The sequence below is a fragment of the Diaporthe batatas genome (assembly GCF_019321695.1).
Source record: "Diaporthe batatas strain CRI 302-4 chromosome Unknown Contig00011, whole genome shotgun sequence".
Classification (NCBI taxonomy): Eukaryota; Fungi; Ascomycota; class Sordariomycetes; order Diaporthales; family Diaporthaceae; genus Diaporthe; species Diaporthe batatas.
Window position 1 is genome coordinate 56,130 of NW_025408558.1, and position 24,377 is coordinate 80,506.

The following is a 24,377-nucleotide window of genomic DNA, read 5'->3' on the forward strand; positions in this document are numbered from 1 at the left end:
GCAGATACCGCCAGACACGTATTTTATATTATATAATAAAGTTGAAATGTATGTGGTGCCTTCATACCGTGGTAAAGGCTCAAGACCCAGAGTTTAGTCATCTCCACCCCCCCAACCCCTGCGTCTTACTTAAATATTATCGCAGTGGATCGCTCGTCTTGGTATCCTTGTGCGTGCGAGGTGGCCCACTTCGCCTTGCTTATTGCCGTGACACCCACCCGTTTGTACCGAGCTACAGCTCAGTAGTCTCCTCAGCTTCCCTAGACTATATGGCTATCCATAATCTTAATCGCCCGCGGAATTGTACATCAGGACACCCGGGTGGGTTGAGTGGGCTGGTGGACTTGCGTTCCCGTAATGCTGCTCGCTTGAGGGAGAGACCTTGCCACTAGGCAATCTCGGATCAGGAGAAAAACTCCTCGAGTCCCTCTTGCTCCAACTTTTTGCCATTTTCTTTGCTCCTCCAGTATCGTGATATCACCAGCAACTGCCCCCGTCTCGTTTCCCAAAAGCTATCGTGCTGAGCAGTCTCATTCCTCCCACGAACGTCCGGCAAGCACCGGATGTACCTGGGTAGATAAGAAACATCAAGCAACACTACATTATTGCAACATTGTTGAGATATGACTATCTACGAAGACAATGCGCCTAGTGAGTAGAGATTTACCACAGTCCAGATTCCCTTTTCACAATTTTACACCTGAAATACCTTCAACGGCTGCATCTGTAGATATTCTGTTACTAGTGTTAGGCACAGAGTTTCTGCCGCACTTCTAATGTTGCTAGGACAAACCCAGACATATCGCTTTCGAGGCTGAAGATGTAGTGAATCACAGAGTTTTGACTGATTGTGACCGGACAGATGTTTTGGGAGGAGTCGTTACATTGATGGTCCTTGCTTATGTGACCTACGGTCTTCGAGTATGGGTTCGCCGTGGTAAAACATGGGCAAGCGAGGACTGGGTCATGACTTTCGCAACTGTGAGTGGGATAACGGGAGCAATTCAACTGTTTGTGGTCTGGGACTGACACTCCTGCTTCCAAGATTCCCTTTTCTGTCTTGACAATCAGTTGCATTCTTGCTTCCGTCAATGGTGTCGGTGTGCATGCCAAGCACCTGAAAACACCGGGAAACGAGCGTTATCAGACCCTGGGCTTGATGTACTTCTTCCTCTTTGAAGTCTTTTACTGCGCAGCAATCCTGCCCATCAAGCTCTCCATCTCCTTAATGCTAATTCGAATCGCCCAAAACCGAAAGGCGTATATTTACTCTCAGTGGGCAATGATGGCCCTCTTCTTTGTGGCCAATACCGGCGCCATGTTCTACATTATCTTCCAATGTACCCCCGTCTCTTACGCCTGGAAGACTGGCCAAGAGGGCTTCTGCCTCCCGGCGGCTTGGCTCGCTGATGTGTATTACGCTTGTACAGCAGTGAACATACTTACGGACTGGGTGTAAGTAGCCCTGATATCGAGAAGACATGCATTTGATCATCTCTCGTTTCCAGTATGTATTTGCGATGATGAGAGCTATTGACTGATTCATTCCAGTACTGCTCTCCTGCCTATTCCATTATTATGGCACGTTCGACTTGAGCGAAGTGAAAAGCTCTCAGTTGCGGCAATCCTCGGGCTGGGAATATTGTGAGTTATACTGTCTATGATCTCTCGCCCCAAATGATCCCTCTGTGTACCAACAACCTCGCAGTGCAAGTCTGGCAGCTTGCATCAGACTGAACTATACCATCAACCTAACCGACTCTGCGGATTATCTCTGTAAGTCTGGCGCCCAGGTCTCAATAGTGGGCCTAATAGACTAATGCATCCAGTCTCTGTTTCCAACATTGTGATATGGGGCTACGGAGAGATCGCCGTTGGCATGTTCTGTGGATGCCTTGCGACCTTAAGGCCGCTTTTCCGGAAGATGCTCCGTATTGACTCTCTTGGTACATCCAGACAGAAGCCGAGCGCAGGGGTGTCGAACCTCCCTTTCCATCAGAATTCAAGAAAGACCTATGAGCAATTCTCAAACAGGCGGGATGTCGAGATGGGAAACATGGGAACCGTCTGCGACGCTTATAGAGGCACCGCCCAAGATCCCGAGAACTTTCCAACTAGCAGCGATTCAAGCGAGCATCAGATAATGTATAAGGTGAAGAAGAATGGTATGGGAAGTAAAAGCATTTTTGTGAGTCGGCAAGTTGAAGTTGAACGTTCTAGAGTTTAATTTAATAGATATGTAGTTTCACTTCTATTCCATACATATCTAAGGACATATAGTGCCTTTATATAGTAGTAAGCACTTAAGACCTAGTGCTTAAAAATAATATAATATTAATAATAATAGTTATAATATAATAAGTATTTATAGTCTTAGCTTTATAATATATAAATAAAATTAAAGGATATTATTTTAATAATAATATTAATATTATAAATTAATAGATATATTTATATACTTTTATAATAAAATATTCTTTATTAAATAAATAATTTTAATTATAATACTTTTATATAGTTTTATTTTATATAATTTTATTTTTATATAATTTTATTTTATATAATTCTATTTTTATAGAATTTTACTTTAATTTTATATATATAATTTTATTTTTATTTTATATATATTTTAATATATATATAATATTTTAATATAATAATATATATTTTAATTTTATATTTTTAAAAATATATTATTATATTAAAATATTATATATATATTAAAATATATATAAAATAAAATATAATCTTTTAATAATAATATTAATATTATAAAAATAATTATTAATAATTAAATCTTTATTTTTAAAAGGTTATTCTTATTTAAAATAATTAATATATTTTAAAAATATTAAAATTATAAATTTAATTTTAAATAAATTAAAATTTATAAATATTTTTAATTTTAATTTAAAAATTTTAATTTTAATTTAATTTCTTTAATAAAAATATTAAATATATTTTAAAAGATTTAAATAAAGTTAAATTAAATTATAATATAATAAAATACTTAAATAAAGATTATTTTAACTTTATATTTTTAAAAATTCAATTTATTATATAAAACTTTTATAATAATTTTATAATTTATAATAATTATAATAATATTTATTATTAAAAGTATTTTTATATTAATATATTAAATTATATTAAATTAATTTTAATTAAAATTATTAATTTATTAAAAATTAAAATTATAATAAGTTATAAATTAATTTAATATTAATAAATATTATATATAAATATTATATATAAATATTATATATAAATATTATATATAAATATTAAAAGTTATAAATTTAATTTTAAATATATTTAAATTTATAAAACTTTTAAATTTAAAACTTTTAATATTAAATTTATATTTATAAATTATTTATATTTTTAATTTTATTATTAAATTAAAAATAAATAATTAAAGTTTTAAAAGAATAAAATATAATATATTTTAAAATTAATTTAATTAAGTTTATTATATAGAATTTCTTATAATAACTTTATAATTTATTATATTTATAATATTATTTATTATTAAAAATATTCTTTTATATTAATATATTAAATTATATTTAATTAATTTAAATTAATATTATTAGTTTTAATATAAATTAATTTATTAAAAGTTAAAATTATTATAAATTATAAACTATTTAATTTTGATATTATTAAATATTATATATAAAGTTATTATATAACTTAAATAAATATATATTAATTAAAATAGGTAAAAATAAAACTATTATTTTTAAAGGTTTTAATTTTATTTAAACAAATATTTATTTAATAAATTTTAAAAAATAAAATTACTTTAAAGTAGTTATTAAACTTATTATATAATTTATTAAATTAAAAGATAATCTTTAAATAAAATAATTATATCTTATTATTTAAGTTTATAATTTTAATAACTTTATAAAAAAATAATTATTAATAATTAAGTTTATACTTATATAAAAGTAGATCTTTATTTTAAAAAAGTTATTAATATTTAAAATAATTAATATATTTTTAAAAGTTAAAAGATTATAAATCTAATTTAAAAGAAATTAAGATTTATAAAAATTTTAAATTTAAACTTAAAAGCTTCCTTTTAAATTTAACTTTTTAAAGAAAAATATTAAAAAATTTAAAAAAGTTTAGATAAAATTAAATAAAATTATAATAATATAATATAATTAAATAAAAACTAATTATAAAATTATAATTATAAATCTTTTAACTTTATATTTAAAAGGAAATTTATATTTATAAAATTAAAAATATTTATAAAATTAAAAACATTTATAAAATTAAAAATATTAAAATATATTAAATTAAATTATAATATAATAAAATAATTAAATAAAAATTAATAAAAATACATAATTTTTATTTTTTAATTTTATATTTTTAAAAATATAAATAATTTATATTTAAATATTAAAACTTTTAATATAATAAATATAATAAATATATTTATTTATATTATATTATACTTAATTTAATAAGTATAATATATTATAATTTTAATAAAGTACTTTAATTAATATAAACTTTAAATATAATTAATATATTAAGTATTATATAGTTTTATTTTTATTTTATATATATTTAAAGATATATATAATATCTTTATATAATAATAAGTATTTAAAATTTAATAATAATATTAATTATAAATAAAATAACTTATAGTTTAATTATTATAAAGGAATTATATAATAAAATTAAATTTTAAAAATAATTATTATATAAATAAATTATATTAAAAGAAGTTTAATTAAAATTATTCCTTTAAATATATATATATATATATATCCTTAAATATATATAAAATAAAAGTAAAACTATATATATATATATATATATATAATAAAACCTTTATTAAATAAGTATTATAACTTTTATTTAAATATATAATTATTAACTTTAAAAGAATTTAAAATAAAGAAATAATTTATAATATATTATTTTTAAAACTTTTATAATAAAGTATTAAAACTTTTAAAAGAGTTTTAAAATAATTTATAAAAAATAAAAAAATATAATAAACTTATTCTTCTTTAAGTTTATATTTTTATTATTAATAACTATTAACTTTTTAATAATATAAAAAAGTATAATAAAAATAAAGGAAAGAATAGATTTAAAGTTTTTTTTTAAAAGAATTATAAAGATATATATAAAGCTATTAAAGACTTTATATATAAGTTTTAAACTATTAGGGAAGAAATGAGTAGTTATATAGTATAAAGGAAAAATATAGTATAGCTGAAGCCCTAAGTACTATATAGCCTCTAATTACGACCATGTGTGAGTATACTGTCCGGAGAGGAGGAGGGGGCTGGACACAAAACGTGAAGGACCATCAGGCGCAGCCTGCAGTATCGAGCTAAATGGAGTCCTTAAGGTCTTCTTTGAATCCCCTCCCACCGCAGAAAACCAGCTCTGCCGATTTGAAGGACTGCGAGGGCGGACAAGAACCTGTAGTCACTAGAATCATGCCTGTGATAGAATGGTAGGTAACATTAAGGACGTGATGGTTCGCGCTGTTTGGGTTCCAAGGCTGCAGTCTTCCCCCCGCCCGCCCAACATCCATCTATCATTGAATCCACCTGATGTTTTTTCTGTTCTATCGTATATGGCGAACTTCAAACATGACGCCACGGGCCACAAATCCGGAATGCGCCATATCACTTGCGGCGTTCACGGACTGACATGCGTCTGCATTTCAATCTATCGTGCCGTTGAACAGCTTCCCATTGTCGCAGGTCGGCAAGTTGGCAGCATTCTGTTGACGACAGCCCCCGTCGCAGGTAAAGAGTGTCTGCTGACCGTTGACGCAGGTAAAGAAGATTGGAGAGCTGAAGGAGGCAGACTGGATGCAGCCGTTTTGGGTCTGTACGGCCCGGCAGATGTTGACGCTCTGGCGACCCCTGACCTCGGCTCCCGTGGCCAGGCCGCTGAGTATGACGACGACAACAGCGGCCGGGGTTTTCATGGCTGGCTGGGAGGTAGAGCTGGAGGAAATCGAGTATTGGCGAGGGCGCTGCTAGGTGTTGTGGATAATACAATTGCGACAAGAGTGGTGGTGGCTTTTGAATCTGCCGGAGCGGAAGTTCTCATGTGATGACGGCGATCAATTGCTATCCCTTTCATGCATCCGTGGACACGACGGTCGTCATCGCACGAGGTCCGGAAGGAGAGAAGGCGCCTTGGATGGTGGCGCCCCTGGCGTATTTGCCGACTTGGCCGTTTGAGATCATTGATGGGTGTCTCGCAAGGGGTTCAGGGGCCGGTGTTTCGGGTTGCCACCATTTCGGCGCACGGGCAACTTGACTCAAAAACTGCCCTTTTCAGCCATATCATTCAATTGTAATTATGGAACCTCGGGAAGCTGGAAATCAACTGGACTTTGATGGGCAGAAAACTGCCGAGTTGACGTCTGCGTCCACAACCAGGCCAACCGGGCTTCACTTTGGCTCCTCAACAATATTTGTCACCCTCGGGAGATGCGTGCCGCCTGCCTGAAGTGAAATCGGCGAGTGGCGAAGCGCGCACAGTCAATCGAGCGTTGCAAATTGCCTAGCCTTGATTCCGGCTGTAGTCGTAAGCACTTGAGCTTTCTGTGTTGCCTCCTTCATTGCTTTTGCTTCGCACGTGAGGGCAGAATTTTAGTCAAAGACTTTAAATGAATCTAGGGCTTTTACGACAACACATCTTCTCCCCTTCAAGCCATATAACACCCCATCTATTTAATTACTGATTTATCCCAAAGTGGGTTAAATTATATTAACTCTTATATATATCTTATAACATAACTTTAAATGTTTTAGTTTGAGACGCCATGTATGTCTCCGGATGTATGCGGAATAGGAGCGAAACCAGATGTGACGGTCCAGTGCTAAAGCCTGTGACTGAGCTTATAAACTGCTGGAATAACTAATTGCTTTGAATTGGTTATTATGGTCTTTTGGCCGAGCGGTCTGTTGCGCCAGTAATCAATGGAATTCCCACCATCTTACCAGATATAACTTTTGAGTTGGGTGGTGAGGTGTGATTGGGGGAGAGGCACGTAGTCAATCCCCTTCTCGGCTACATTCCGGTGAGCCCTGTCTACAGAATAAGAACTCTTGGTAACACCAGAGTGTATGTTTGTGGCAGTCTGCTGCTTTAATACCGGCAGTCTTTCGTGGCTATGATGTCGAGTGATGAGGAGACAGAATGCATGCGGTGGTCTTTGACGGACCAGGTCGTCACAGACTACTTAGGCGTGAGACCTTGCCAATCTCTCAACAGGTTAATCACGAGGCGATGGACCAGAGAGTGGAGCCGATAGCTTGACAATATTGCTACAGACACACTTGTCTAGAGCGCTTCAATGTGCACTTTGAAACTTGTTGTAGAAAAGGAAACAACAAGGCAAAGGCTAATGCTTGCCGCGACCAGCGGGCGTTTTAAGAACTACCCAGTTCAAACCCCGGACGTGAACGCCCCACGCCAACTACCGCACTATTTCCCAGTAGAGACCAGCTACTGGGAGTGAGAATGTACAAGAAGATGCAGAAGACGTACAACGCCCAGGCACGTCTGTGATGAAAGCACCTGGCAGCATCACATGGCGATCCAGGGGTGGTGGCGAGGGCGATGTGGCGTGACGGAGGAAGTTTTGAGAGACTTTCTAAAACCAGCCTGCCGCTTGCTTCCTTGTGCTAGGCACGAGATGCGATCCAGTGAGGCGTTCTCTCATAGCAGACTCGAGCGGGTGCCACTGGGCTCGTTCCCGAGGTATCATGTGCACAGTAGCCAAGTCGACCTTGCCGCCGCCTTCAGATACCCCGGGGACTGTAACCGTCACGGATTAGACATGGGCATGTCCGTGTAGAAGAGAGCCTGCCCGGTCAGCCCGGTCATGTCCATGTACACTTGTCTCGCGGCAGGGTCAAGATCCATGATGCTGAAGCTGAGTGCCGACGGATCCAGCTGGCCGTGTCCCAGCTGGGCTTGCTCGTACATGGCCGGGTCAAAGGGCGCAACCCGCGGAGTGGCCTGCTCAACAGGCGAGATCTGCGGTGGGGTGGGCAAAGGGCCGTTCGTACGGGCAAGGTTGTGTCGAGGAAGCGGGTGCACCTGCGAGTGGGGCGGCATCTCTGCGGCGCTCATCTCCCCCAAAGAGTAATGCAGTGATTTGCCACCCCATGCGACTGGCGAGTGGGCCATATCGGGATCGTCCAGGGAATCCTCCACCTCGCGTATGGCGGCAGTGAGGAAGCCGACGCCTCTAGACCGCACCTTTAAGCTCCACTGGAAGTCGACCAGCTTCTGGCGGTAGAACCCGGCCTCCATCTCGGTGCCGCTGGTTGCCCACAGGAGCCCGCCGAATGACCTGATGAGGGCCAGGGACTTTGGTGCCGCGGACCACCAAAAGGCCTGCAGGTGCTCGGGGCGGAGACACTCGACAAAGCTCATGGCCTTGTCGAGGCACGCCTTGCCTGCCTCGCGGGCGACCTCCCGCACTGCGGGTGGGGTCTCGGGGGTCACACGGCGCAGGATGAAGCGGTAGATCATGATCTCGGTGGCGAAGCACGACAGGTGGAGGTTGCCGTTGGAGCAGAGCCTCCTCGGCCTGGTCGAGTCCATCTCCAGGCCCGGGGGAACCTCCTCGGCCCATGCCTCGAGCCGCCTGACCATGGGCTTCACCGCATTCATCAGGCCCTGCACCCCGTGCTGGGCGTAGACGCTCTCCATGCGCATCTGGTTCGGGCCGTACAGGGCCTCGAGGGTCTCTGCCATTATCCCGGTGAGGTGCGTGAGGTGGATAAAGACCTGCCGCCCGGTCTCGACGTCGGTGCTCCCGTCCTTGGCGTCGTCGTCGGCAGCCGATTCTGGAAAGTCGTCGAGCGACAGCTGGGAGATGCGCCAGGAGCCCGGTGTGATGTGCGACGGACGACCGTGGGTGAAGGCGCCCCACTTGTCCAGCATGAAAACGGCCCAGGCCAGCCTCCTCCTCAGCCCCTTTTCCCAGTCCGGGATGTTCCACGTGGAGCAGTCGACGTGCAGGCCGAGCTCCTCGGCGAGCGCGACCACCTGGCTGGTCAGCACCCACGAGTCGCCACCCGACCTCTGCAGCAGCAGCAGGCCTGCCTGGACGGTGGAGAGCTTTGGGCGGTGGATGACGGCGGCCAGGGCCGTCATGGCGACCTTGAGCAGGGCGGCGGCGTCGGGCTTGTCCCTGGGCGACAGCTCGGGGTCGTACTCCCACCAGTCCATGGCGAGGAGGTAGAAGGCGGCGAGCTGGGGCGGGGAGAATTCCTTGTAGGAGCGGGCATACTTGTCGAGCCAGACGGCCTTGTGGATGACGGGGAAGCTGGGGTGGACCGTCCGGAAGTAGAGGCTGACCAGTGCCGGGCCGTGGGGGCGGACGAGCGACTCGACGTACTCCAGGTCGTCGTCGTCGTCGGGGCTAAAGAGAGACTTTGAGTCTGGGCGCGACAGAAAGGTGGTGGCGTGGTCGGCGCGGCGGGACTTGGGGGCAGCGTCGTCAGGGCCATGGTCGGCGAGGCCGTGCAGGAAGAGGTCCAGGAGCCGGGCCTCGTAGACGGAGCTGGGGCCGATGTACCTGAAATGCGTGGTGCCGTGGAGCCCCAGCGTGGAGTCAAGAAGTGACCTCGCACTGCAGGGGCTCGCAGCGTGAGAGTCATCCCTCGAGGTGGAGGTGGAGGTGGCGGACCTCGGCTTTTTCCTGGAGGAACTGGGGCGCGCACACGCAAGATGGCCTGTCAGCAGCTGTGCCAATGGGCTCGGGGCGGTCGGCTGCACAACTCACAGGTCGGAGCTCTGCCTGCGGTGCTCTGGGTCCGAGGAGATGCTTGCCAGGCCGTCAGCCTTGGGCCTCTTCCTCCGCTGAGGCTCGTCGAGATATGTGCAGGCACGGCGGTGGAAGGAGCACAGGACACACTTGTCCTGGCCGGGCTCCTTGACACATCTCGACTTCCTCTTGCGGCACGTGTCACACGGACGGTCGGCGCGGGGGCGGGTGGCTTGCGACGAGTGAGCGGCGTGTGGCTGGCCGGCGCCGGCTCCGGCTCCGGCCCCAGCTCCGGCCCCCGCCCCCGCCCCCGGTCCCGGTCCCGGTCCCGGGCCAGCGTCGGGGCTGGAGCAGGTGCTCGCCTCGGAGGCATGGTATTTGTCCCGAAGGAGGTCCATGTGGTCCATGTGGTCGGGGTGTGTCGAGGTTGTCAGGCGGAGGGCTGGCTGGCTGGCTGGCTGGCTTGGCTTGCTGGCTGGCTGGTCTCCTCTTGACCATGGCTCAGCGGACGAGAAGCATCGCGGAGGCCAGAGGGGGGGAGGAGAAGGCGCGGCCTGGGGGGTGTGGGGGTAATCTATCTCTGGGCTGGCGAGACACAAGACCACCAGATCTGGACCGGCCCAGATCTGACGGCAGCCATGCCACCATGCCAGGCGAGGCCAATGTTCCAATGTTCCAATGTTCCGCTCCCGGATCCTCGGCAGGGATCACAGAGGCGCGGGTGGCTGGGTGGGTGTGTGGGTGTGTCAGGCAGTCAGGAGGGAGCGGTTGACTGTCTGACTGTGATGGTGCAACATGGAGGCTCAAAACCTTATCGCCCCTGCCGGGCAGGCTAGCAGGCTAGATACCTGGGTACCCGGGTACCCATGTACCCATGTACCCATGTACCCATGTACCCATGTACCTGCGCATCTGGGCTGCAGCTATTTCTGGACCGGAAGGCAGCTGCGTCCCCCGACCACCCCACAACGTCTTCAAACGGACCTGAGGCTTTCTGAATCGGGCTGCCTGCCTGCCTGCCTGCCGCCTTGTTCGCCCGTTGTCGTCGTCCCGGCTCTTGATCTGATCAGCACCCGTCCTATCGCTCGAGGTCGCTGCCACAATGGGCAGGACGCTGCCCTGGAAACCCGCGGGCCACCATCCCACCCCGAAACCACCGACCTCTCTACATCCGACAAGAACCGCCTCACCACCCCAAGGCACCTCTCTCTCCCGCCCGAAGCCTGCCGCCGTACCACCACGCTCGCCCGCACCCAGCCCTGGGCCCTCCCGCACAGACGGCTCCGCCTCGCCTCCCTCAAGCCCTCCCCGCCCCTCTGAAGCTCCACTTCCCGAGAGGTCAGCCTGCCTCTCCCTCACGCCATCCGTTCAAGCTGACTCCCGCACAGTTTCATGGTTCAAGGCTTTGACAATGATGACCGCTGGCGCATGGTCGAGGACGAGTTCTACTCGGTTGCCTCGCGCTTTACCGCACATCTCCATGCCGCCCAGTACCGTCGTCTGAAGAACGAGGCCAAGAGGCGAGATCCGGCCATCCAGCATCTCCCCCGGCCCGTCACACGCCCTCCGACTCTTGATGTGGTGCGGCGCCAGGCTGCCTCTACCTTGGCCGCCTCCCAACGCCAAGCTATTGCCGTGGCCAGTCTGCATTTGAATGCCTCAGACCCAGCCTCAGCCACAGCCACTGGCCGATCCCAGATCCACCCTCGTAGGCAACGGACTCATCTGGCCAGCCTGTTAGACAGCCCCCGGAAGACGGTGCAGCCATTGACAGACATCGCAAACTCAAACGCAGAGGCACGTGCCGCTTCCCTGAGCTCGAGCAGTCAGCCGACAAGTCGTGCCACCCGCGCTGGCACTCCATCGGCCCGGCCCATCCCCTTCGCCACGTCCGCTCAAACTCGAGAGCGGCCACGAGGAATCCCTGAACCGGCTGCCGCGGGACGTGACCTGACTCCAGAGCGGGCCCGTTCCCAGTCAGATCGCCATGGCAACGCGGATGCTTGTGACAGATACTCGACCACGTCCGACCGGACACAGCAGGCCAAACATTTGGCTTCAGCGCCGGCGTTGGGAGGACCCCTACAACAGCTCACCTCAGTCGGTCGCGCATCCAGAACCGCCGCTGCCCAGCCTGCTGAGTCAAATGATGACTCGGACAGCGGCCCGGAGACATATTTCCAACGCCGCTTGAGGGCACGCCGTGGCAGGTCCAAGCCCCAGCGGGGTCACAGGCGCCCATCTCCGGACCAACCGGGTGCCAAGGGAGCAAGTCCGGCCGGCCCGGAAAGCCAGGACACGTCGAGCGCAGCCCTCTCGGTCCCGTCCATCTGAGCTTGAACAGAACAGCCGACAGCTTCAGAGACAGGTGGTCACGGATGCGGTTGGACGACCTAGGGCTCCGTATGATGGACTTTCGGCGTCAAGTAACATTGGAAAAAAGGGAGGCACTCTGCTAATAATAAAAAAAAAAAGAAAAAAAAAGACGACCTCACGCGTTGAAGGGCGTCTCAAACGGACGTTCCGCCTGGGGAGTGATCCTAGCCAAATGCCTCCTCTGTCCGTTCTTCCAGTCCACCAACGCAGAATGTTGAGTCACTCTGTTGTCCCACACGACAACAGTGCCCTCCTCCCATTTGACCCTCGCCTGGAAGTCAGCCCCGTAGGCCAGGTGGTCATACAGGAACTTCAGGAGTGCATCCGACTCCTCCTTCTTGAGCCCAACGATCTCTCGTGTGACTGCTCTCCGCATCAGTACAGTCCTCGTGTGTCCCCGGGTTGGGAAGGGCCACTCACACTGCGGGTTGATATACAGTGCCTTTTCTCTTGTCGCCGGATGCGTTCTCACAATAGGGTGAGAATGGTACACCGGCTCTCTTCTCTTGATGCTGCCCCTAGACACGGCAGCGTTCACCTGCTCGATGCCAGAGTGCACCGCCTGTAGTCCGTGCAGCCGCTCTTGGAACAGGGGGCTCAGTCGGTTGTAGGCCTCTACGGCATCTACGAAGAGGGTGTCGCCTCCCGTCTCCGGCTTGTCCAGTATGTACAAGAACGTCGTGCCTGGTGGCTGCGCCTCGTACGAGACGTCCGAGTGCCAGGCGACTGAACTCGTGCGTGTCTCGAAGAACGCCTCGTGGCTCTTGTCACCTTCGGCCCGGTGGACGAGATGGACCTCAGGATGTCCGGCGGGCGAGCCGGACGTGGGGTGGATATGGTGTCGCCCAAAGTACCCGCCCCACTCCAGAGCCTCCTCGATAGGCAGGTCGGCAAAATCCTGCCCACGGAAGGCAACGACCTTGCGCTCTGCCACGAAGCGGGCCAGCTGGTCCTTGCCCGCGCTCGAGAGCTTGGAGAGCTGGACGCCGCGGACTTCGGTCCCGATGGTCGGCGTTAGGTCGACAACCTGTGAGTCCACTGGGAGGAGGTCCTTGAAGGAGGTGTCTGCATCCTTTCCATGTTCGTAGTGCTCAAATGGAGTCAGGGGAGGGTACCGCTGGCTAGGTTCCCATGTGGGAAGGTAGTTGGCATACTACTCATCATTAGGAGAAACATGGTCAGCGTCAGCTAGCTTGTATGAAACGCTGCGCACCCGCCTGCCACGTTGGGCACGGTGCTATGCCAACCAACACTGTTGGAAAAGCATTTCAAAACAAGCTCGAGGCAAGACTAGGTCTGATGCGAACCCCTCACCTTAGCACCTTTGATACCTGCCTTCCTGCCTTCCTCGGCGTCCCTATCGACGTGGTGGGCTTGCAGTTGCTTGTAGTCACCCGTGCCGGAAGTCGTAGAGTGCAGCTTTAGTGGCGGCTGGGTGACCGTGACAGTTTCGGTGGCGGATGGAGCCATGTCTGCGATTATCAATGTACTACTTTTGTCTTTGTACCGTAGTCCGTTTGGAAATCAAAATATCTTTTCCCCCCCTTTCTGGCAGGGTGATCTGTTAGGGAGTTCTGTGGGGGGTGGGGGTGGGAAGAGCCGCCTTTATATATATCGAGCAGGGCAGGTTGATGACCCCATGCGGGGTGTTGGCCATCACCATCGAAGAGGCAGATTGCGCGAGCTGGCTCTCTCCCAAGTGGCCGAGAGCAGGTCTCCGACATCGTTTGAGCATTCAGTCTACTGCAGCAGAACCCACATCCTTTCCAGCGCCAAAGTTCTTCTCGGCGGGCGGTCTTGTGCCTCAATTGACAATAAGATGTGGCTACACCTCGAATGCATGCATGCTATCTTGGTCTTGAATCCATATTTTCCATCCGGCTGTAGATAGTAGATACTCCCTACGGGCCCACGGTCGTGGATGCCCAGCCGGCTCTCGCATCAAGCCCAGGGACTTGTGTACTGTGAGTGGGTGCTTCCATGTTGCTATCATGGGACAATATCACGCAATGCCGCCACTAGGCTCGGCACCAATAGAGCTGGTTGGAGGGTTGTTGTCAATGAGATCACACAATGCTGCATACGGGCCCACACGCCCCCAGTATAGTTTCCGGCCAAGGAGGAATTTATATTAGTCTAATATATTAATACTTAGTATTAACTTTAATATTAAAGAAATATTTTAACTAATAGTAGAAAAAAAATAAATTATTAATATTTATAAAGTTTATATTTTATATTTAATTATATTAATATTATTAATTATATTAATTATATTAATATTATTAATATTATTAATATTATTAATATTGTTAATATTATTTTATAAAGTAATAAATTATATATTTAATTATCTTTCTTTTAAATATAAAAATTAAAAAACTTTAATTATATTATATTTTTTTTTAATATTATATAATTATTTATTTTTATTTTAAAATTTATGTATTAAGTTTTAATAACTCTTTATATATTTTTATAGTTTTTATAAAAACTTTAATTTTTAATTTTTATTATATATTTTTAATTAAATAAATTTATTATATTTTCTTTTAGTTTTTATAATTTATTTTTAAAATTTATTTTAAAGATTTTAATATTTTATTATAAAGTCTTTTAAAAATATATTATAAATTTATTTTTTAAACTTTTTTAAAATTAATAATTATATATTTAAATAAAGGTTATAATATTAAACTTTATAATTTTAATAAATATATTATTAAAATATATATATATATATATATATATAAATTTTTAATTAAAATTCTTTTAATATAATATATTTATATAATAATTAATTTAAAGTTTAATTTTATTATTTAATTTTTATAATAACTTATTTATAATTTATTTTTATTTATAATTTTAATTAATATTATTTAATTTTATATATATATTATTAAATTTCTTTTAATATAAAGTTAAAAGATTTATAATTATAATTTTTAATTAATTTTTATTTAATTAATTCTTTTATAATAATTTAATTTAATTTAATTTAAATCTTTTTTAAGTTATATAAAAGTTTTTATTTTTATAAATTATTAATATTTTTAATTTTATTATTAAGTTAAAAATAAATAAATAAAATCTTAAAGAAATAAAATATAATATATTTTTAAAAATTAATTTAATTAAGTTTATTATATAAAACTTTTATAATAACTTTATAATTTATATTTATAATATTATTTATTATTAAAAATATATTTTTATATTAATATATTAAGTTATATTAATTTAAATTAATATTATTAACTTTAATATAAATTAATTATATTAATTAATTTAAAAGAGAGTATTTTTAATATTTCTTTATAATAATAAAATATATATTTATTAAAGATTAAAATTATTATAAATTATAAATTATTTAATTTAATATTAATAAGTATTATATATAAGTATTAAATTTATTATATAATTTAAATAAATTAATTAAAATAAATAAAAATAAAGCTATTATTTCTTTAAAAGTTTTAACTTTATTTAAATAAATATTTATTTAGTAAATTTAAAAGACTATTAGTTTTATTATATTATAAATAAAACTATTTAAAAGTAATTATTTAATTTATTATATTATTAAATTAAAAATAATTAATTAAAGTAATTATACTTTATTATTATTTTAAATTTATAATTTTAATAACTTATAAATAAAAAATAATTATTAATAATTAAATTTATAATTATATAAAGGTAAATCTTTACTTTAAAAGTTATTAATATTTAAAATAATTAATATATTTTTAAAAAGTTAAGGAATTATAAGTTTAATTTAAAGGAAATTAAAATTTATAAGAATTTTAAATTTAAGTTTAAAGTTTTTATTTTTATAAATATAAACTTTAAATTAAAATTTTAAGTTTAAGTTTAAAATTTTTATAAATTTTAATTTTTTTAAATTAAGTTTATAATTTTTAATTTTTAAAATATATTAATTATTTTAAATATTAATAACTTTTCTTTAAAATAAAGATTTATTTTTATATAATTATAAATTTAATTATTAATAGTTATTTTTAATTATAATAAAATTATTAAAACTATAAATTTAAATATTATATATAATAATAAAATATAATTACTTTATTTATAATATAATAAAGTTAATAGTCTTTTAAGTTTATTAAATAAATATTTATTTATAAAGTAAAGTTAAAACTTTAATTAAAAAAATAGTTTTATCTTTATTTATTTTAATTAATTTATATTTAAATTATATAATAACTTTATATATAATATTTAATAATATTAAAATTAAATAGTTTATAATTTATAATAATTTTAATTTTTAATAAATTAATTTATATTAAAATTAATAATATTAATTTAAATTAATATAATTTAATATATTAATATAAAAGATATTTTTAATAATAAATAATATTATAAATAATTATAAAGTTATTATAAAAGTTTTATATAATAAATTTAATTAAATTAATTTTTAAAAATATATTATATTTTATTTTTAAAACTTTAATTATTTATTTATAATTTAATAATAAAATTAAAATAATATAAATAATTTATAATTTATATATTATTAAATTAAAATTATAAATATTTATTATATTATAAATATTATTATTAATATTATATTCTTTTTAAATATTAAATTTTAAATACTTATTATTATATAAAAGTAATATATATATTTTTAAATATATATAAAGAGAAAGTAGAACTATATATAAAAATTTATAATTAATAATTTATTAAAACTATTAAGACATTATTTTATCAACACTCAACTAATAATATTACCTTATAGCACACTTGTGACTAGGTATAAACACTTTCCGTGATCTGATTCACTTGCAGCCCGGTCTCTGCCATGTTTGCATCCTTCAAAAACTGCAGGGGCATCCATACAAGATGTCCCTTGACCTTGTCCAACTTCTTGCGTATCTCAATAGGGTCCTGCATCCGGTCGAAGATGTGGCCCGCTTTGACACCCTTTGGTGGCAAGAAAAGATCATAGTCCTCAAATGTTTTGACTGCCTGCGAGTTAGCTTTTGCCACCGTGTGTGTTTCAACGGGTTGTTAATTTATTAAGGGTCAGGTTTACCGTGGTCATCAGGATCAGCATGGAAGAGTTGCTGGAAGATCTTGGTGTTCACCGTTGCCCGCTCCGTCCACATCTCCCAAAGCTTATCGCTCAAGGGATCCTCGACGAACTTGTAGCTCTCGGCTGCTTCACCCTGGTCCCAGATGTCGTTCATTGTGTCCTCGCCCGGTGGTCGTGCGTTCAGATCGTCGGTCGCGTCATTGATTTGCGGTGGTAGGAGCCCCAGGTGCTCCCTCCACAGATATCTCCGCAGCGTTGCCGCGTGATACCCCGCCTCGAAGTCCTTACCGTCCATGACGGATGGGATGCGGTTTGTGTCCTCCATGACGATGCTGAGCTCGCTGTCGTGATATCCCAGCTGGCTGCGGTCATTGAGGTTGCTCGACCCGCACACCACGATGCGGTCGTCCACAATGAGGAGCTTGGCGTGGATGTATAGTTCCTCCTGGATCCAGTTGTTGACCTCATCTTCCTCGTCGCCCTCCCAGGCCTCGCCAAGGAGCTTGCCTGTGTTTGACATGGCGCAATGGGCCACACTAGCGGAAGACTTGGACTCACCCTGGCCCTCCTGCATAGCGTCTGCAAACCGCCTTTTCACGTCCTCGCTGTGCTCCTCACCCACGGGCTTTTGCTCCTCGGCCTTGAGCCGTGCCTTTTCCTCGGCACGGGACCTGAGGGACCCGCCAATACCCTTCTGGTCCATGTGGGTATCCGCTTCGCCATGCACATCCGTCGAGCCGTGGATGCCAGACCCCATGATCTCCTCAGCCTCTGCACGCTGGACATCCTGGTACTTGACACCTGACTGTTCCTCCTGCTTCTTGACCGCGGGGGTCACGTTGATCCGGTCGTAGCTTCGAAGATTGAAGAGAAAGATGTGCTGCGTGGGGTCCACACCCTCCTTGCGGACCTGCTCGAAAATGGAATGTTCACCACGGCAGATAGACTTGTACTGATAGTCCATGATGGCACGTGTGCCGATAGCAGCGTCATCGCGGAGATCGCCAGCGAACCCTGGGATAGCAGGAATCATGATGATGACGCGGAACTTGCGGTTCTCCTTTCCGGCACGGACGACAGCATCCACTATGGCGCGGCCGACGGTGTTGTGGATCGGAGCCTGCTGGTCACCGGTGGCGGTGATGAAGAACTGGTTCTCTATGTATACGTAATGCTCTGCAGAGCGTATGATATCCGAATACGCGTTCTGGATGGAGTGGTCCGTCAGGATACCGCTTGACCAATCAGCACTCGAGCGAACGACCTGAGCATGGATCGAGCCCCTGTTGTCGAGGTTTTTGGTTTCCATCGGAGAGGGAGGGTGGAGCACGTAATCGCCGACAGGATGCTTGGGCCGCTGCACGCCGACGAGGTCCTCGTCCTCGCCCTGGCGGCCCCGTAATTCCAGCCAGTCAAAACGCTCGTCACGCTTGTACTTGTCGCGCTTCACAAAGTTCCAGCGCAGGACGAAGTGCTCGGCGATATCGTAGACACAGGGCCCGATCAGGCCCATGGCGACGTCGTGCCATGGCATGCGGCCGTATTCGGCCTTGCTGACCTCGTTCTGCTTCCAGTCGTCGACGTTCTTGAAGTCCATGACACGGTTGTTGTTGAAATCCTGGCCGGGCCAGACCTCGTGCTGGATGCCCTCGGGGTGCAGGTCGGACAGCTGGTGCTGATGGTTGTCCCAGCGGCCAAAGCACAGGTCCAGACCTCCGATGAAAGCCATCTCGTAGTCGATTACGAGGAACTTTTCATGGTGGGCCCAGTAGAAGGTCATGTCGGCGGCATTCTCGAAAACATTGTGGTCGGGATGGCGCATGATCCTGATGTTGCCGTAGCCGGGGGAGCCCTCGGGACACAGGGCCTGTAGGGCATGCTTGGTGTGGGCCGAGTTGCAGGTTATGGCGGCCTCGACCTCTCGATAGACGACGATGTAGATCTGGACACCAGCCTCGGCGCGGCGCTTGAGGATCTGGTCCAGCCTGAACTCCTGGTTGTAATATGGAGGCCTGCGCATGAACAGCTCAGGGGACAGCCACCAGTCCTCTATGTAGATGACCTCCCTGGCCTTTTCCAGGGCCTCTGACACGGCCCAGAAGTAGTCTCGGCCGTCCACATACCACTTGATCAGGTTGCCGTCCCGCTCGGGGAAGAAGGACTTGAAACGGTGAGACTCGCATATCCTCGTGCGCTTCTCATCGCAGGCCTTCTCATGCTCCTCGTCATGACGGTGCTGGGGATTGAACTATTTCCAGAGAGGTTGGTCAATGTTAATCATTCATTGCCTTGCTTACGTTTTCTTGTCTTTTCGACTTTTGCCAAGAGAACTCCAAGCAGACTACTAGTGGTGCTCGGAAAGTTTTTTCTCCTTGGTTGGCACAGTGGGGCAGGGTAGAGAAGGGGACTTTTGGTGCGCACCAAGTTTGCAAATTTCCCAATCTGATGTCTGTGGATGGTGTCGTGTCAGCACAAGTAGGGGGAAGAGAGCACAGGGGAGCAGGCGCACTTCTTGTGGATCAAGCCGACCTTGAGGCTGTGGAGGTGAGTGCCCTCGAGCTTCTCCTTGATCTCGTGGAAGGGGTGCTTGATCTTGTCCTTGAGGCTGCCACCATCATCATCATCATGGCTGTCGTGCTTGACCCCGTTGCCGTGGGGTTGATGAGGATGAGACATGGCCAGGGCGGGGGCGGAGCGGGGAGGGGGAAGGGGAAATGCAAAGGTTGATGGGGAGCGAGCAGAAGCGTGGACGGGTTGCCCGTATAATATGTAGCAGGCGGTTCAGAGGACTGGGGGTTCTATTTGCCAACTCGAATTGGATGCAGAGCAGTGCAGTCATGGACAGACAGATTACCTCGTCGTGTCGTGCCGTGCCGTGCCGTGCCGTGGGCGTGTTGGACGTAGTTTTGGGGGGGGGGGGCATTGGCAGGGGCATCTGTCAGCCTGTCACGGTAGCAGAGGCAATGTAGTGCATGTAACAACAGCCTTGGAATATTGTACCACTCGTGCCTGAAACCGGGTTTTTCTCCCTCTCTTCTTCTCGGGCCCAGCTCGAGACCAAGGTCAAATGTCAGGCCAGCACAGTAGGTGCCGAGGCAAGCGATGACGTCGGCCTGCCCTGAGCAAGGGGCCGGTGCCAGGCTGGTGCTGGTCTCGAGTGTTGGCTGGTCTCAAGTGCTGCTGCTATACCTGAGGTACATATACTACATAGTACAACTGACCCATTGGATACCTGGCTGCTCGTGCCTGTCCTTGGCGCTCGTCATCACGGCTACGGCACCGGCGCACCGCCCACGCCATTATGTGTTGGACCAGATCAGATCAGATAACCTTGGAATGCAGCCGGGCATTCAGGGGCAGCCGTCTTTGACGCAACCCTCACCGTCTGTCTCGGGCGACTAACATCCCCTCACCTGCCGCCACGCCCGCCCATGTTAACGACCCCACCTTCCACAACGGGCACACAGTCCCCGGCCCCAAATTGGGGAGGGGCAGCTCCAACTGTGTCGAGTCGGGACGCGCATGGCCCAGCTACACAGTACTCCGTACTCCGAGCATCCAATGCATTGACGAGCTGGACAACTGCCATGTGGCTCTAACAACTCCCGCACCGGGCATTGACAACACACCGCAACACACCTCAACACATCTCAACCACATCTCTTGTCTCGTGTCCTCCTCACCCCCATCCTCCTCCTCCTCCTCCTCCTCCTCCTCCTCCTAACAACCAACCAAGACGTCGTCGACTCAACACCACAACCGCCGCCACCATGTCTGCTCCCGTCATCCCCCCCGGTGGTACCTTCTTCGATGCCAACACCTTCAAGCGCTCCTTCGTCGACGTCCCCGTCGACGCCGACAAGAACAATGCCATTGCCACCAAGGAGTTCATTGAGGCTGCTGAGTCTCTGACTCCCATCTTCGGCACGACCCCCCCCCACCGCCAGCCCATCCATCCTCGCTCCCTGAAGCTAACAGCAGCCCGCCTGCCAGACCTCCTCGGCCCCACCACCTTCTCCCTCGTCAAGAACGACATGAACGGCAACATCACCGTACGCCCTGCAACCTCTCCCCGTGTCCCAATCGGGTACACGCCCCAGTGCTAACCCCGGTGCTAACCCCGGTGCTAACCCCCCACCCCCTCCCCCAGAAAATACAGCAGCGCTACACAGAGGCCGCCGCAGAGTCCGCCACCCTGCAGGAGCTCGTCGTCAACGAGCTCAAGTCCAAGAAGCACGTTGCAACCGAGGGTCTCTTATGGCTGACCCGGTGCGTCTTTTCTTCCCGCCGCCCCCATGCCCGTCCATCTCGTTGCTGACACAAGCCTCGGCCGGAAACAGAGGACTCGAGTTCATGTGCCTCGCCCTCAACGCCAATGTCAACAACAAGACGGAAGAGCTCGCCACCTCCTTCCGCAACGCCTACGGAAACACCCTCAAGCCCCACCACAGCTTCGTGGTCAAGCCGCTCTTCAGTGCCGCCATGAGCGCCTGCCCCGCTCGCAACGACTTCTACAAGAAGCTGGGAGACGACGAGGCAAAGGTAAACGAGCTCATGCAGCAGTACCTTGGCGCCCTGGACAAGATCGTCGGCATCCTGAAGGCATTTGTCAACAGTAAGGAGGCAAAGTGGTAGAAAGACTCCAATGCCCCACCCACCCATGTCTTTCGCCTGCGGGCCAAGGAGGATGACTGTGTTGCTGCTCAGGGAAACAAGGGAGACTCCATTGTATGGCCAGCCGCGATATCACGGCCTGGGGACCACCCTCGGCTGAATCTATAAGCACATCCTCGTCCTAACTCGCCTAGCTATGGCACCACGACGTATCCCTGCCCGGGCCTTATGACCTATGCCACATGTTGAGATAGCCATGATCAGAGGCTGTCATGGCCATACTCCCGCCTCGCCACCCTTTCACATAGCAACTTGAGCGTGTCGCCAGCCCACTCGAAATCGTCCATGTCCAAGTATACTTGAGCGCTCAAGCGCGCCCAGAACCTTCCCGCGTGGTAGAACAGCGGGATGAAGGTCTGGTAGTCATCCACAAGGACCTTTGTCATCCAGGACCAAGCCTTCTGGGCGTCCTCGCGCGGGATTGCGATATCCTCGGCTCTCCTCCGTGCTTGGGACTGTTGCGTGTCCGATCCCGGCGTTTTTGGCTGTGCTGCGGCATCCTGGTCATCGGCCCGCCCTGCTTCGGCCTCATCTACCCTGTTCACCGGGCTGGCGGAGCCGTGAACAATGGGCACGACAACGAGCGGCATCGCGACGTTGACCATCGCACAATGCTCATGGCGGTCCTTCCCGTTCTCACGCCCGAGAACCCACGTCTTCAGCTTCTCCGAGACGCTGGCTCCGCCTTCGGATGCCAGTGAGCGCATGTATTCCTGAATCCTCGCCTCCCCGCCCAGGACCTTCTCACGAAACTCGAGAGCGTCCTTGACACACAAGTACGGAGAGTTGTCCAGAGTACCGACATACTCGAAGGCGTTCACAAAGACGCTCTTCGCGCTTGGCGGAGGCGCATTCGTTCTCGGTGTCGCGCCGGGTGGTGATATGTAACCATGCGAAGTTGGCACAGTCGAGCGAATGAGGTGCTGGTTGCGACGGGGCACGTAGAACACGGCACACCCGCGAGGCACTAGGAGCCACTTGTGACAGTTCGATACAAAGAAGTCTGGGTCCAGGGTGGTCATGTCCAACTCCAACATGCCAATACCTTGGGCACCGTCGACTATCGACAGAATTCCCAGCTCGCGGCACACACGAACCATTTCTTGATAGGGAAAACACACACCCGGCACCGAGGAAACGACATCAAAGACTGCGGCGCGAGGTCTCTTGAGCTGGCGGCTTTCCTGGACAGCGTGCCTGAACTTGGCGATGATGGCCTCGTCCGATATGGGGTATGTCAGCTCGACGGACCTGCTAGAAACCCTTCCGTATGTCGAGTCGACGACATAGTCTACCGTCTTGCTGATGCCGCCGTAGATGGTAGAAAAGTGCAGTATCTCGTCCAGCCCGTCATCAGACCAGGACAAGTTGCGCAGGACTTGTGGGCGTGTGACAAAGAGGCGTCAGCTCAGGGCCTTCAGTAAAGGGCCTAACAGGCCGCCGTGAGACTGACCTGTGTTGAGCCCGACAGTGGCATTAGCCACGAAGACGACTTCATCTGTATAGGGCGCATTTATGAGTCTGGCAGCGGCCTCGCGGTTCTCATCCAGGAGTGCAGGGAAGTCATAACGGATGAACTGGTCAGGGCGGCGCTCGTGGAGATTCTGGTAATGCCGCAGCCTGTTCTGAATGTGCACGGGGATCGTCCCAAAGGAGGCGTGGTTCAAGTTGCGATAGTCCCGATCGAAGAGAAAGTCGCTGTCCCGGAGGCTCTTGCCGAAATCCAGGGGTAGTCTTCTTTGTTGGCCTACATCTTGTTCTTTCCCTCCCACGCTTGACTGTGAGCCTTGCTTTCGGGCGGCTGGTGTTCGCGTCATTCTGAGCGTAGATGTGGTGGACAATGCGGGTATGCGGGCTTCACAACCGTAGTGTTGTTAGGCAGACATTATCATCCAGTCCCGTTGGACAACAACAGCTCGAGATGCGGGTAGACCCGAGCCCACTGATGATGTTGGGCCGCCCGGCCCGGGACCGGACCGGAGATCAAAACAGTGGAATCCGCGAAGGTCATCCTCCTACCATCGCAACCACCCCTGTCTCTCGGTCTAAGTTTTCTTGCTCGTGTTGCGGAGTGCATCTGGGCAACGCAGATCGGAACCTAACTCGAAAAGTCGACGCTTCTGAACGAGCTTATAGGAGTTGTTGAAGGGCGGATTGGCTCTGTTGTAAATGTGTCTTCTAAATTGTACAGCCAAGCCGGGTAGGGAACACTTGCCGGGCGAGATCCGTAATGGTCAAGTAAGCTATGCACACGACGAACGCCACGCCGTCACCCTGTCTGCTTGTGCAAGGTGACGGGCATACCTGGCGGGGCATGCCGAGGATCTGCCATGTTACCAGGCTTCGGAACCAAGATATAGTGGCCAAGGAATTAACCAAGGGCTATGCGGGCCGACATCTATTTTCCAAGGCATTGGCGTGCCCAGCCCGGGAAGAGTTTCTCCAGCTTGGGACCAGTAG

The 24,377-nt window shown here is 45.2% G+C and overlaps 6 protein-coding genes across 6 annotated transcripts; 1 reads left to right on the forward strand and 5 right to left on the reverse strand.

Annotated features, from left to right (window-relative positions):
• Positions 1 to 5,710: 5,710 nt before the first annotated feature.
• KVR01_009131 (uncharacterized protein) lies at positions 5,711 to 6,431 on the reverse strand (the record flags this gene model as incomplete). The annotated part of the gene is made up of 1 exon (XM_044794982.1): positions 5,711 to 6,431. The coding sequence occupies exon 1, from the start codon at positions 5,978 to 5,980 to the stop codon at positions 5,711 to 5,713; it is 270 nt and encodes an 89-aa protein (XP_044641633.1). The 5' UTR covers positions 5,981 to 6,431.
• Positions 6,432 to 6,733: 302 nt separating this feature from the next.
• Positions 6,734 to 10,560, reverse strand: KVR01_009457 (uncharacterized protein). The gene is made up of 2 exons (XM_044785853.1): positions 9,806 to 10,560; positions 6,734 to 9,730 (listed from the first exon to the last, which is right to left on the reverse strand). The coding sequence occupies exons 1-2, from the start codon at positions 10,192 to 10,194 to the stop codon at positions 7,834 to 7,836; spliced, it is 2,286 nt and encodes a 761-aa protein (XP_044641959.1). The 5' UTR covers positions 10,195 to 10,560; the 3' UTR covers positions 6,734 to 7,833.
• A 1,455-nt stretch (positions 10,561 to 12,015) lies between these two features.
• On the reverse strand, positions 12,016 to 13,633 carry KVR01_009319 (uncharacterized protein; the record flags this gene model as incomplete). Its single annotated transcript, XM_044794831.1, has 4 exons — positions 12,016 to 12,117; positions 12,402 to 12,526; positions 12,584 to 13,316; positions 13,478 to 13,633. The coding sequence occupies 4 exons, from the start codon at positions 13,631 to 13,633 to the stop codon at positions 12,016 to 12,018; spliced, it is 1,116 nt and encodes a 371-aa protein (XP_044641821.1).
• Positions 13,634 to 16,866: 3,233 nt separating this feature from the next.
• KVR01_009572 (uncharacterized protein) lies at positions 16,867 to 20,150 on the reverse strand. The gene is made up of 4 exons (XM_044783778.1): positions 19,753 to 20,150; positions 19,665 to 19,692; positions 17,244 to 19,491; positions 16,867 to 17,172 (listed from the first exon to the last, which is right to left on the reverse strand). The coding sequence occupies exons 1-4, from the start codon at positions 19,917 to 19,919 to the stop codon at positions 16,958 to 16,960; spliced, it is 2,658 nt and encodes an 885-aa protein (XP_044642074.1). The 5' UTR covers positions 19,920 to 20,150; the 3' UTR covers positions 16,867 to 16,957.
• A 359-nt stretch (positions 20,151 to 20,509) lies between these two features.
• On the forward strand, positions 20,510 to 24,297 carry KVR01_009362 (uncharacterized protein). The gene is made up of 4 exons (XM_044789657.1): positions 20,510 to 21,167; positions 21,237 to 21,295; positions 21,394 to 21,512; positions 21,584 to 24,297. Exons 1-4 carry the CDS (start codon positions 21,014 to 21,016, stop codon positions 21,876 to 21,878), a joined length of 627 nt encoding a protein of 208 aa, XP_044641864.1. The 5' UTR covers positions 20,510 to 21,013; the 3' UTR covers positions 21,879 to 24,297.
• Positions 22,118 to 23,734, reverse strand: KVR01_009625 (uncharacterized protein; the record flags this gene model as incomplete). The annotated part of the gene is made up of 2 exons (XM_044790726.1): positions 22,118 to 23,295; positions 23,371 to 23,734. The coding sequence occupies 2 exons, from the start codon at positions 23,732 to 23,734 to the stop codon at positions 22,118 to 22,120; spliced, it is 1,542 nt and encodes a 513-aa protein (XP_044642127.1).
• Positions 24,298 to 24,377: the final 80 nt, after the last annotated feature.

Bases quoted from the DNA above. Each gene is read 5' to 3' on its own strand.
- KVR01_009457 (XM_044785853.1), bottom strand. From the start codon at position 10,194: ATGGACCACATGGACCTCCTTCGGGACAAATACCATGCCTCCGAGGCG. The intron at 9,731-9,805 runs GTGAGTTGTGCA...TGCGCGCCCCAG, and splicing joins CGCAGGCAGAGCTCCGACCT to TTCCTCCAGGAAAAAGCCGA.
- KVR01_009572 (XM_044783778.1), bottom strand. From the start codon at position 19,919: ATGTCTCATCCTCATCAACCCCACGGCAACGGGGTCAAGCACGACAGC. The intron at 19,492-19,664 runs GTGCGCACCAAA...CTCTGGAAATAG, and splicing joins TTGGGAAATTTGCAAACTTG to TTCAATCCCCAGCACCGTCA. The intron at 17,173-17,243 runs GTAAACCTGACC...ACTCGCAGGCAG, and splicing joins TGCTGATCCTGATGACCACG to TCAAAACATTTGAGGACTAT.
- KVR01_009362 (XM_044789657.1), top strand. From the start codon at position 21,014: ATGTCTGCTCCCGTCATCCCCCCCGGTGGTACCTTCTTCGATGCCAAC. The intron at 21,296-21,393 runs GTACGCCCTGCA...CCCCTCCCCCAG, and splicing joins ACATGAACGGCAACATCACC to AAAATACAGCAGCGCTACAC. The intron at 21,513-21,583 runs GTGCGTCTTTTC...GGCCGGAAACAG, and splicing joins GGTCTCTTATGGCTGACCCG to AGGACTCGAGTTCATGTGCC.